At 39.2% G+C, this 13994-nt stretch overlaps 1 protein-coding gene across 1 annotated transcript; it reads right to left on the bottom strand.

Annotated features, from left to right (window-relative positions):
• Positions 1 to 662: 662 nt before the first annotated feature.
• LOC124169335 lies at positions 663 to 2948 on the bottom strand. Its single transcript, XM_046547917.1, has 4 exons — positions 2684 to 2948; positions 1976 to 2266; positions 1669 to 1892; positions 663 to 1589 (listed from the first exon to the last, which is right to left on the bottom strand). The coding sequence occupies exons 1-4, from the start codon at positions 2928 to 2930 to the stop codon at positions 1365 to 1367; spliced, it is 987 nt and encodes a 328-aa protein (XP_046403873.1). The 5' UTR covers positions 2931 to 2948; the 3' UTR covers positions 663 to 1364.
• Between the last annotated feature and the right edge of the window lie 11046 nt (positions 2949 to 13994).

Below are 13994 nucleotides of genomic sequence, written 5' to 3'. Positions count from 1 at the left end.
TACATCAATATTGTCAACAATGCGGCACTAAACTGAAATTATAGTACATGCTTATGTCGCAATTTGATTGCGCGTGGTGCTAATGACCTTAGCTGTCGACGCACCCGTAACCCCAAACCTACTACTACTTAAAGTGGCCCGACATGAAAACAACTTTAGTCCGACATAGACTCGACATGAAGGCGACACAGGCCCAGCACTAGAAACAGTATCGAGGAGAGATACCCCAATCTATTATTGTATGTGACATATTTATCTGAAAATAAGTCACCATTAGCTTAGGATTGAAATAACCTCTGTGCTTTTGTAGAAATAATAAAAGAAACTAGAAAGCAACATACAATCATTACAATAATTCCGTTATGCAAAAGAAATTTGGAGCACCCTGAATTACTAGAAGCATTATCATATGTATGGAATTAGATGAAATTAAATTATTTCGACTAACAAATAGCATAAGAGAATAAAGAGTAGGTAAGACGATAAGCCAAGACGGAAGTTATCTCTATCTGAAATTGATATCCAAAAGGATATCAGAGACTCATATGCATATCAGAGTCCAAGTAACTACCCAGGTAGCAATCCAGCATCAGCTCGGCATAGGCTTAAGCCAAAAAGAATTTCAAAATCCAAGTAACCATGCCCACTTTTCATTACCTTAAGTTAAAACCTTAAAATAGAATTTTATCAATAATAAGGAAAATAATTTAGTAATAAGACAAATAGTACAATTTATTACAATTGACACATTACAAATTCAATATAAAACTTTCAACAAAAGGAAATAGTCATCAGTAATCAATTTAAATTAATACGCAAAGGATACAATAAAACACACAAACTATTATTGAACAATTGTTCAAAGGAATAACAAATACATAAACAAAACCTTTTCTGTCAAGAAAATGGACGTCTGATCATCTGTATAGGATCGACGAACCGGTTGAACGAAAATGGAAAAGAAAATAAGAAAGATCTTTCTCATACAAATTACAATTTGTTGCCATTCTCCCTGGCCTTCCTCCCTCCTTCCCGGTCAATGGCACCAGTCAGATAGCGCCCAATTAGGAATCTGAGGCTTGCATCAGCAACATTTGGAAAAATTTTCCGCACTGCTCCTGTTGAGATAATACTAATGAAAATAATTATTATTGTGACTTCCCAATAGTTAATTAGGTTGTTTTCATTTGAAAATACAATTCAAAGAACTTTTCCAAAGAAAATTACGAGCAATGAGCGTTAACAACATTGTTTGAGGAAGAATGATAAATAATGAAAACACAATACTCAATGAACCAGTGAAGCTACTACTGCTAAAATTTGAATGAAATGACCAAGTAGGAACAGAAACTTATTCCGTATCACTAATATGCATAACCCAAACCATGTTTTACTTTTATCCAATACAATGACAAGAACCAAAACTTATTTTCAATGCAGCCGTATACTGGTAGGGAAGATAAATTCTTCTTCCCCTTCTTCCCGCAGCAGCTGTACTGTTTGCACAGATATTTAGTGAATAATTTCTTCATCATGTTGCGTGCTGTGTGTACCTCTGTAGATCCTGCCGCATATGATAACTCCCTCACCTGGGAAAATGTTAACAATCAATAACAAAAAAATAAGTAAGAAATATTTGTCAATAAATGGAAATTTTACTCCTCTTACCAGATTCTCCCTAGCAGATTCATTCCTTAACTCTAAGCACAATGTATTCATTGCCTCTTCATCGTTAATCGGCAAAATTGTTGAGAAAGTGCTCTTTGGCAGCTGCTCAGTCTCCCCATGCCTGCAAGTGCACTTGCACTGCCCCTGCTTCAACAGGGTGGCCCTCATTGACTTCATCTGGTAGTTAATAGAGTGCAGAACTTTCATCACTTCCTTCAATGTAACTTTAAAAAAGCAAAAGGAATTAATAGAAAATGAATCCAAACATATACAATACCTAAAAGTAAAGAAATAATAAAATACACACTAGTTTTCTCTCCACCGGCGCCATCAATTTCCAGATCCTGTTGCCCGAATTCCAGGGGAAATTCGGGCACAGGGACCTGGCTCATCGTTGGAGCTTCTCCTTGTGGCTCCTCTTCGCTTTCTTCCACACTTGAAACACTGGGAGTCCTCCTCCTCGGAACTTCTACTTCACTTACCGAGAGAAAGCGGGTGGGTCGCTTAACGCTCCTCCTCTCCCCCTCCGGCTCCGTGTCAGATATCGACGAAGTATATTCGGCCCTTGCTGCTTTCCTTTTAGCATTGCTAAAAGTATCTATGAGTTGGTAAATAACATGTTATATAATATACATACCTATACACAAAAAATTACAATTTATAATATTTGGGCAAATACCTTTAAGGTCTAAGTAGTCACAAACATTCATCAATATTAGCACAGTAAACCAAGGAGGAAACAGCTAAATTCTTTCAATAGTTTCCCGCTCCCAAGATTGGTATAATTACTAGTTCCTTCTGTTTGCTGAAGAGTGCTTACCCCAAAACATTTATGCCAACAAACATGACCTCATCGATTTGTTTACTGCACTTGGATGCCACCTAAGTTATACATCTATGGTTTTGTGAAATATCCCTCAAGACTAACTACATATATTGAATATTCATTACATCCCATAGGGCCAGACTGACAAATAAGAAATAATTGCAAGCAATGGAAGGAAAGAATAATTACCTGATTGGGCAAGAACCCTTTTGAGGGGGCAAACTTTCCAGTGGTCTTCAGGTGGAGCTGAGGACATTATCGCCTTCTCAATCTTCCTCATGCTCATATTTCTGGGCCAAAACACCTTCTTCCCACACTTCCATATCCATTCGCGGGGAAATACTTCGACAGTGTTGTCATCAAATTCTCCCACCAAAAACATCTTTTCAGCCATTACCCTGTAAAGACAAACAAAAAATAAATGAAGACACACCATTAATACCTTAAAAACAAAGAATAAGATTATTTTTGTTGTAGAAAATGTAAAAGTTTTCAATTGCTGATTTGACTTGTTTTACGTTTTTCATTGCTCTTTTGTTTTTTTTTGGCTGACTGGGTTTTTATCGTGATTATTCCCTGTATGAGTCTAGTCTTGTTCTGCGCTGCGAAGAACCAACAAATAAATTCATGTTGAGATAAGTCGATCTTTCATTACGGAACCTCAACATGGTAGCAGAGCGTGGCTCCTTGCGTTCCTTGGTTGCTTAAATAGTCTTCGTTGCTTTCAATCGTGTTTTTTCGCGAGTTAAATAACGTTTTCGCGCCACGTTCTCGTTTGGACATTTGCTTGGTTGCACTTGTGAACGAACTGTTTGCTGTTAAGTGTAAAGCATGGAGCTCCATGGAATCGAGAAGTTATGCGGTAGTGAGAACTGGACAATTTGGAAATTCTCGGTGAAAAATGTACTACGAGGTATTGAAAATGCATACGAGGTCTGCACTGGAGAGGTCTCAAAACCAGAGGTTGTGGGAAGCAATTCATCCTCTAATGAGCGCACTTCCTATGATGCAGCGTATAGAGTTTGGGACAAGGCGGATCGAGCGGCATGCCAAGTCTTGGTAAGGTCTATTGAATCTAAAGTGGCTGCTCTTCTCGTCGCGTGTGACTCGGCGAGAGACATGTGGTGCAAATTGCATGCTGTATTCGAACAACAGACTAAACAAGCTGCTCACACTGTTCAAGCGGAATTTTTTGGCTTCAATATGAGCCTCGCCGACGATATGGTCACTCATATCGCGAAGTTTGAAGGGTTAGTCTTACGAATGCAGCATTTAAACGTGAAGCCGGATGAGTCATCGTTGATGGTTAAGTTACTGGACACATTGCCCGACGAGTACGAGAGTCTGAAACAGGCATGGTGGGCGAGACCTGAAGATCATCAGACCTTCGCAAATTTGGTGGCAGTGCTGACTTCTGATGAAATACGTCGTTTGAAACGAGCTGAAAGAAAGGAAGAGGCAGTAGCACTGATGACTGTAAAATCTAAAATTCAGGGAAATAGCAATTTTTCCACTTATGCCGCAGGTTCAAGTAGAAAGAAAGGGGAATCTTCACGAGAGAAAGTAAAAGATAAAAGGAAAATCAAGTGCTATGGTTGTGGTGGACAAGGGCACATGAAAAAGGATTGTCCTAGTTGGAAACAGAAGAGGGTACAAAATAAATATAGTGCGCCAGACCGTAATGATGAGGCTGATCAGGCTTTCATTAGTGAACTTTTGAATGCAGAGACTGTTGGTGATATGTGGGTTGTAGACACCGGTGCCACCGATCATATATCTAACCAGAAAGAATGTTTCTCTTCTTTTGAACAGTTTTCAACGCCATTGAAAATACATATTGGCGACAAATCCACAATGGATGCACTAGGTAAAGGGACAATCAAGTTTGAATCCTGTGTTAACGGTAAATTGCTACCGTGTCGCATGGAGAATGTACTATATGTACCCACTGCCCGGAGAAATTTGTTCTCTGTTGTTTCCGCCCTTGATAAAGGCTTGTCTTTTAAGTCGTCGAAAACTAAGTGTGAATTTCTTAAAGACGGTGTAGTGAAAGCTTGTGGCGTCCGGTATGGACATTTATTCAGACTCCACATCCGTGTGCTGAAGTTAGATGTAACGGGTGCCAAAGATATGAATGTAGCATCGAAAGACACACTACAAATTTGGCATGAGCGTCTTGGTCATCAAAATAAAAGACATGTCCTGAAGTTTCTCAAACAACGGGGAATCGAAGCTACTGAAGGTGAAAGTTTTTGTGCCGCTTGCGTTCAAGGTAAGCAGCACAGGAGTAGCTTTCATTCAAGAAGTCAGCGAGCCAAAGAACCTGGGGAGTTGATACACGCTGACATCTGTGGGCCGATGGAGTGTGAGTCTCTGGGTGGAGCACGTTACTTTCTATGCTTTACATGCGATTACTCGAGGTTTCGCATGGTCTACTTTCTGAAGGAGAAGTCCGAAACTGCACAGAAGTGTTGCAGATCGTGAGGAATCAATGCAGACGACCTGTGCGTGTATTTCAATGCGATGGTGGTCGAGAGTTTGTCAATCATGAGGTAGAAAAACTGTTAAAGTCTATGGGTGTGGATTTCTGTGTCTGCAATCCATATACGCCAGAGCAAAATGGTTGTGCAGAGCGTAGTAACAGGACTGTGGTTGAACTCGCTCGCACTATGCTATTAGCAAAGAATTTGCCTAAAACATTGTGGGCAGAAGCAGTTAATACGGCTGTTTAATGCGAAGTCCAAGTAAATACAATTGACCTGGTGATACTGAGAAAAGGCAGAGTACACATAATTAGTGAAGACGCAAAGATTGGTAACTGTAGATCTTCCAACGCGGAATCCATGCTGCTCAGGTATGACAACATTCTTGAATGCGAAGGACAGTACATCAAGCACCAAACTCTCGAAGACTTTAGCGACAGCAGATTGGATAACAATAGGTCTATAATTCTTCACGTCACACGCATTACCAGACTTGTGAACAGGCACCAGAAACCCTGGTTTGAGTACATCGGGGAATATTCCTTTTTTCATGAAATGATTAAAGTAGGTAGAGAGATGAGGGGCGATGACAGAGCTGCATGATTTCAGAATTGCAGGCGTTATATTATCTGGCCCATCACCCTTATTACAGTCAAGACAGAGAAGCTTTTCTTCTACCTCAAGGGCAGACACGAGCAGAGTTGAGATATTAACATTAGTTTCATATTCATATTCAGTAGGGTTGGATGATTGAGGTGCATAAACAGTCGAGAAGTAGTCGGAGAACAGCTCACTCATCAGCATTGGCTCATCCACCGAGACCCCATCGAAGTAGAGTCTGCCAGGAATCGGGTTGGTCTGACAAAAGGTCTTCATATGACCCCAAAAGCTCTTAGGGTTGTCCTTCACTCCAAGGTCAATTCTTCTCAGGTAATTATTGAGGCATGCCCTAGTAAGATCTTTGCAGTGGCTTCTAGCAGTCTTGAAGGCATGATAATCAACATCTGTCATGCTTTTTTTGAATTTCTTGTGTAGGATTTTCTTATGGAATATGTGAGACTTCAGATCACGTGAAAACCAATGATGGAAGTTAGATCTAGATTCTCTCATCAGAGGGGAGTTAGTTCAGATACAGTTTCCAAGCTCCAAGCAGAATTGCGAAAACAACTCCTCAATTGTTTGACTCCCAGGATCAGGATACTGCAATGACTCAATCCACCGCCGAACTTCAGCAACGTTACACTTTCTAAAGTCGTGGATAAATACATCTTGATTAGGTACTTGTGAGCTGACAAACGGTATAGTGAATTCAAGAGCGGGGTGAAAGGGTTCCTGAGCTAGAAGGGGATCAGATGCGGCAACAACACAAATACCAGCATCAGAGGCAAACACGAGATCGAGGAGGACTCCACGAGTATTGAGAACAGAGTTGAGCTGGAACACATTTATGTAGTTAGCCAAATTCCAAATGTGTACAGCAGATGCACTATTAGGAGCGACACGGGAAGAACCAGTCCAATCATTATCGGGTTGATTGAAGTCCCCGGCAATGACAATTTTGGTATTTGGTTCACAAGAAGCGTAGATCTCCACAGAGTCACAAAAGCTGGCAACGATTTGACTAGAGGATTGCGGGGGAATGTAGACTCCTCTGATCAAGATGGGCTCGCCATAGATGCAGGCAGATACGAAAACTGATTCAACATTGGTGACTGAAGACGTGACCATTGAAGATAAGTGACTTTTATGGACAGCCACAAGAACACCACCCCCAGACATCTTGGCACTAGTTTCATTAGATCTGTCTTTGCGGAAAATATTATAGTTACTTAGACCAAGTTCGGAAGTAAGAATTTCAGAAGAAAAGTTTGTTTCAGTGAGTATAATGATGTCATAAATACTAGAGGTAATTGATTCTTTTAGCAAAGTCAGTTTGCTCCTTAGCTCCGTAGTTGTTGAACTGGCTGAGGTAATTGGTAGCATAGGATATATCAGGCCTGGTACACACTGATAAATACAGTAAACTTCCAATCACTTGTTGGTAAGGTACACTATCACACGTTATCGATTCACCCTTGGTCAGTCGAGTACCAGGAACCATAGGGGTTGCCACAGACTTACATTCTGCCATCCCCACCTTACTCAGCAAGTTCAAAATTACCTGTTTTTGGTTCAACTTTACTTTACCATTACCCATTTCTACCCTCATTCCCAGGCAATCCAGAACTGATCCTAAGTCTTTTACCTTAAAACAAGAGTGGAGCTTTTGTTTCAGTTTCTCAGCTTGAACTTCATCATTAAAGAAGACAAAAAAAGTCATCAACATAAACACATATTATAACCATGGATGTACCATCTCTCCAAAAATAAACACAAGGCTCATGTTGAGATTTCTTAAAACCAACACTTAATACGACTTCATCCATTCTCTCATACCAGGAACGAGAAGCCTGTTTCAGGCCATAAATAACCTTCTTTAACTTATACACTTTACTTGTATCTGAAACAAAACCTTCCGGTTGGTACATAAAAATATCTTCACTTAGTGAACCATTCAAAAAGGCTGTGGAAACATCCAAGTGATGTACATGCAAACCATGAGCAACAGCAATTGAAAAACACAATCTTAAGGTATCATGTCTCACCACAGGAGCAAAAGTGTCAAGATAATCAACACCATAACGCTGAGAGAAACCCTTAGCAACCAGGCGAGCCTTAAACTTGTCCACTTCTCCCTCCCCATTCCGCTTCAATTTAAAGACCCATTTTCATTGCACTATATTTCCACCGTTAGGTCTGTCTACAAGATCCCACACATCGTTTTCCTGAAAAGAACTGATCTCTCTTTCCATAGCTTCTTTCCAATGAATTTTATCTGTACCGTTTAAAGCCTCGGTAACTGATGTAGGTTCTACCTTTTCATCACATGCTAAATATGACTCAAAACCAGGAAATTCCTTCCTCATAGGATACCTCCTTTCACCTTCATCGACATTATTTCCAGGATTTATTTGCACCTCATTTGCATCCGCAAAAGAACAGATTTTCAATATCATTCTCTGCTCCATGAATGTGATTGACATTGGCATTTGTTTCACTCTGACAATGAACATCATCACTGACATTACACTGTGACGTTACGTCGTAAATCTAGTTGATTTTTCACGTAGGCCCAGACAAGGGAAAAATCCAACCGTCGGTCACAAGCTGGATCAGGGAAAGACTCCACAAACAAGAAAATCAGCTCACAAGAAAAAGGTAGCCAAAAATAATTTACGAGTTATTACCGTTCGATATCTATTCAAAGTAGAGTATTCAAAAATCAGAAGTATTACAGAAAACAATGATAGTAATTCATGATCCCTGAGGAAACATTACCAGCTAAATACCAGCAGAATAATTGCTCTAAATTTGCCATGTCTCACTAGACATGCGTCTGCGACCAGGCCACGAGCAGAAGAGGCTTGCCTATTGTAAGACGAGACAGGATTTGAGGGGAGGAATTTTTCCAGGGAATGTCCACACAGAAGACTTCTCAGCGGTTTCCTATTTTCTCCTTTCTTCTCTCCCTTAACCTCGGCTCTGTTCTCGTTCGGATCCCTCTTCTTCTGCAACTGCTGGCATTGTGTTTTAAGATGCCCCTTTTCACCACAGTTCCAGCACTTCCACGCCTTCACAACTGATGAACTCCCAGCCATGGTCGAAGAGTTGTACTTCTTGCCCTTGGAATACAGGGCAGTGGTTTCGGGAACACTCGCATTTTGACCGGCACTCACGCTCTTCCGGTAGCTTTCGTCTAGCAAAATCGTTTTCACACGATCCAAATTAAAGACATTCTTCCCACTCGTGATGGCCATGACAAGATTGTCATACGAATTTGGCAGCCCCTGAAGCAACATTGCTGCAACAAAGTTTTCCGCCATCGGCTCACCGATACCCTCGAGCTTGTGTGCCAACATTATCACCTCGCTGATATAAAAATCCATGGTTTTAAACTTTTCGAGTCTCATTTGGCACATAGAACCAAACAGGGATACATACCGCCACTTGCCTTTATCCTCATATGCCTTGGATAAAGCATTCCAGGCATCCTTTGCCGTTTTAGCTGGCCTTACATGGGGATATACCACGGGCTGCACCATAAGGCAAATGTCTGCTGAAGCTTTCTCGTCCCTACGTTCTTTACCTTCGCCATTATCACTTCCCTGGACACAACTCCACAATCCATTACGACGTAAATAGTTCGTCATCGCGAATGACAAGTCATAATAGTTTTCCCGCCCAACGAGTTTTTCGAAACCATACGCCTGCGAAGTGACCTGATATTCTTGCATCTTTGCTACCACACGGTTTACCACAAAAATAAAGGAATCTGAATTCAGCAGCGCAGTGGAAAGTGCGTTGGGCCCATAACCTGTTGTAAATAGTTACTGGGGGGACGATGGTTATAGATTCACAAGGAGTGATAAATGAACACGACCACACGTGTTGAATAACATGGCGAAACTGCTGTTTATTAAAAGAACCAACTTCCGGTGAAGAACAAAACAAGTGAATACAGAAATACGACAGTTGGGAGATTACCACTTATTCAAAAAACAATCACAACAAACTAGCTTGCCTATATTCATCATGCTTGGCAAGTCATTGGTTTATAGTAGGAATAACAGAGGGCCAAGAATGGATCCCTGTGGAACACCCTTGCTGATGTTTTGAGGTTGGGACTTGTATATGCTTAGATTACCATCTTTTGAGTGGTATTTTAGTTCTACATATTGCTACCTGTTGGAGGTAAAAGACATTATCCGCTGAGATACTACTCCATTTAGTCCAATTTCCATCAGTTTTCTCTGGAGTATCTGATGGTCAACTGAATCAAAAGCCTTTGAAAGGTCATAAAAAAGACCAATAACGATTTCCTCATTGTTAATTGAATTATAAATTGATTGGAGTAAATCAAAAAGAGCTGTGGATGTGGATTTACCCTTTTGGAAGCCATGTTGTACTGGGCTCAAAATATTATATTTTATCAAGTACGAAGTTACACGGCTGTAAATTATTTTCTCAAATATTTTTGAGAAGGATGATGTTATTGTGATGGGTCTGTAATTGTTGGAATCCTGAGTGGAGTTTTTCTTGTGTATTGGGATCACTTTGGCTATTTTTAGACCTGAGGGGAACACACCTATTTTTTAAGGATTCATTTATAATATGGGTAAGAGGTGAAGTTATTACCCTAACAACACATGAACATCCAACGGATGTCCGATGGGTATCCAATGCGGACGTTGCGGATGGGCCATGGATATCCGATGAAAATCCGGCGATATCCCTCGGACATCCGTCGGATATCCATAAGTCCTAAAATCCGATATCCATAGGACGTCCCCTTCCGGATATTAATACCATTTTTTGCATATTGTTGCAAGAATTTACACCAAATAGATCCCTTCACATGTTAGACAACCTTAACAAGGTGGAAGGATTCTTCATTCAAAAGTTTCATGGGTGTCTGCTTAGTAACCATTGATGTCGTTTATCGACCAGGGCAATAATGAGAGCGTTTTCAGATTGTTTAAGAATGCACCATGGAGGTGATCATGAACAGCGAAGAACACTCAAAGAACACTATCCCAGTGCGTTATCGAGCGGAAATGTGAATGCCTTGGAGTGTTCTCAAACACTACAGAGCGTTTCACCGAGCATTTAGCTATGTTTGCGACTGTTTGTCAATGTTTCCAAACGTTCATGAACGCCCTGTGAGTTACCATCTTCATCATTTTGGAGCATTTACATACATTTGAGAACACCCTGTCTAGGCTATCGAGAGTGTTCATGAACATAATGTAACATGCTAATGTGTTTTGCATAGTTCTTGAACGCTATGGGAACACTTGCCGGTGTGTTTATGAACTCTTGCTGTGAATAAATTTAATAAAGAATAAATCAGTGAGATTCAGGTCTTACAGGGTCTACAAAGGAAATGAAAACCAGATACAGTTTGCTGTAATGATAAAACAATTATATTTAACTAAATATTACACACTTATTTACGACAACACCACACATTCACATGAGTGCTTTAGAAACTGAATTCATCATGCATAACAAAGAGACCAGGCCCAGGTGGTATTTCACCTTTTGTACTTAAATATTGTCAAGAGATTTTAGCATATCCTCCCTCACTCCAACCTAAGAAGTAGTTATGTAGTCCCAACCCATAAATACGGTGATAAGACTCGCACCACTAATTACAGACCTATTTAAATCCAGTCATTTGTTGTTAAGATCTTGAGAGAGAGTCTTGCACTCTTCATGCTCCTGATGGAGCTCTAGAATTTTTATCTTCCTAGTTACTTAGTTAGTTATGGTCTGGAGAGACTGGAATGTTCTAATCCTGGCATTCATACTGTTGTTTTTATCCTCGAAGGGCCTCACGTCATTTTCCAGTACATGTATTTTTCTGCATCCTCTTCCAACTGTAAGGCATTAGTGAATATTTTACTAAAGACACAAATCAATACCTAAATGATAATGATTGGAGAGAGTTAATTGATGGCTATGTCCTGAACTGCTCATTAATAACTATAATTCTTCGACATATTCTCAATAGTTATTCATTTGTAAGAAAAACCCTTCATATACCAGTTCATTGAGATAGAGAATAATACTTTAATGCCATAATGAACAGCTAAAAAATGGATTCTACTGCGAGAACTGATATTTAAACTTCCTCGGTCTGAATGGATTGTATTTTTATCACGCAAAGATCATACAAAATGTTAATTACACTGAGAAATAAATTAGACCTGAAAGGCTAGATACACAAAAGTTTGGTGGTTTATTATCGAATAGAGAAAATATTTCCGTTTACTTACATTTAAATGGTCAGTAAACAGTAGATGGGTCAATGCTAACAAAGGCATCTTCCTCAAATCCCTTTTTGCCAGTCTCCACTGCGAAAAAGGGATAATTTTCCTCTTCCATGGCGTACGTCAACGTAAATTTGCTTGTAAAATAAGATTTTACATCGAAGCTAAATTCACAAAGTCAAAAATACATACCTAAACGAATGTATACAAAACTTTAGTGGCGATGGCTGTGGGCTAGAGCTGTGTCGTTCATGAATGAACCGTTCATTTTGAACGGTTCGTTGGCATGAACCGAATGAATCGAAATACGCTCCTCGTTCAAACGGTTCAGTATGAATCAAGTCGATCCGTGTGGTTCATTCCGTTCGTGTGGTTCATGAAGAATAGAAGAATCATTTAGAATCGAAGAATCATTTAAGAATCGCAGATTCGTTTGAGAATCGAAGAATCATTTAAGAACCGAAGAATCATTTAAGAATTGAAGAATCGTGTAATAATCGAAGAGTCATTTCAACAATCGTCGGAGTAGTAGAAGTAAGGGGGCCGATTGTGTAACTTTACGTTCGAACGATCGTTAGAGATCCGTTCACTCTCGATTGAGTTCCCGGTATTCGAACGTAAGCCGTATGTGCGATTGTGTATGGACGATCGTCAACAAGCAATCGAAAGTTACGACGTTGTCATATTTAATTGGAATTGGGAATACGTTACGCGATTGTTTTCTTTCTGCTCATGCGCAGTAAGGCTGAAAGTGCTTGTGGTTGTTTTGAATAGCGAAACTAACTTAACAATATTGGTTTCAGAGACAATTGGCCAATTAAGTTTATATTAATGAAAGAATTTAACTTTGCGTATAAATCAATCTCTTTCAATTCAGTATTTCCTTTCCTCCTTTTCGTTGGAGCGTAGCTGATATTTGGGATAAGTAGTTTTTACTTAGATATCGCTGACTATTTAGAAATGCCGCGGTAAGTCTCCGTTTCGTTACTTTTGCAATTCGCTAAATAATAACTTGTATCATTTGTAATTGACTAAAGTCATTTAGATCAAATATATGAACGGATATTAGATAGTGATAGGCTCTCGTCTTCGCCTTTGTGTGTCTGCAAGGAGCAATGCCGCAGAATATTGAATATTTGCAAGAAATAAAAACTGACGAGTAAGAATTAGTACGACGTCTTAATAATAGTCGTAAGGTAAACAGTTAAAAAAGCACGTAACTCATGAAATAAATAAGTACGTTAATATTCTCAATCAAAAACATTCTCATCATCACAAACCTTTCACCTATTACTTGAAAGAAAAAGCAAATATGCAGAGTCATCTTTGATATCTCCTCTCGTCTCAAACACCCGAATATCACTTCAAAAAATTTACCCTTTCTGAGGAAACCATATCGCATCAGAGACATTAATTGAAGTACATAAACCATATAAATTCAACTTAATTTAAGACGTCATTGAGAAGTTAAAATAAACTATTTGAGTACATAAATTAAATCATTTACTTGTCAATAACTGCCCGATGATCCGAATTAAATTAAACATTGTAGAGAATATAATTTTGGCAATGTATTATAGCACAACTATAATTTACCTAATATACTATAGTGGAACCACGTTTAAATCAAGCATACAAAAAGGATAATTTCATTTGAATTGCACACACATTACATAGCGAAGCAATTGTAAACGTCCTCATCTTTGTATCGTATAGTAAACTAACACGTACAAATTGTATTTATCGATGTAATTTCACTACTTATTCACGTTATTAAAAACATAACAGAATGATGTATAAATTAAATAGAATGTTTAATTCACTTAATTCCACATGAGTTAATTTCATTTCAAATGCACACACATTACACAGCGAAGCAAATGTAAACTTGCTCATCTTTAAACCATAGTGAACTAATACGCACAAATTGCAATTATTTATGTCAATTCACTACAAATTCACGTAATCAACAACATAACACTGCGATTTATGAATATAATTGATTGCATAATTCACTTAATCCAAAAAAAAAAAGGACATACAACGTGGCCATGAAAGGTAATAAACATTTAAATTCCATCCCAAACCTCACCTGTGAACGATTCGATAGCCTTATCGTCAAGTGATGTGTTGACGAAGAGATGC

The sequence above is a fragment of the Ischnura elegans genome, chromosome 12 (assembly GCF_921293095.1).
Source record: "Ischnura elegans chromosome 12, ioIscEleg1.1, whole genome shotgun sequence".
NCBI lineage: Eukaryota > Metazoa > Arthropoda > Insecta > Odonata > Coenagrionidae > Ischnura > Ischnura elegans.
This window is presented reverse-complemented; position numbering and strand designations above follow the sequence as displayed.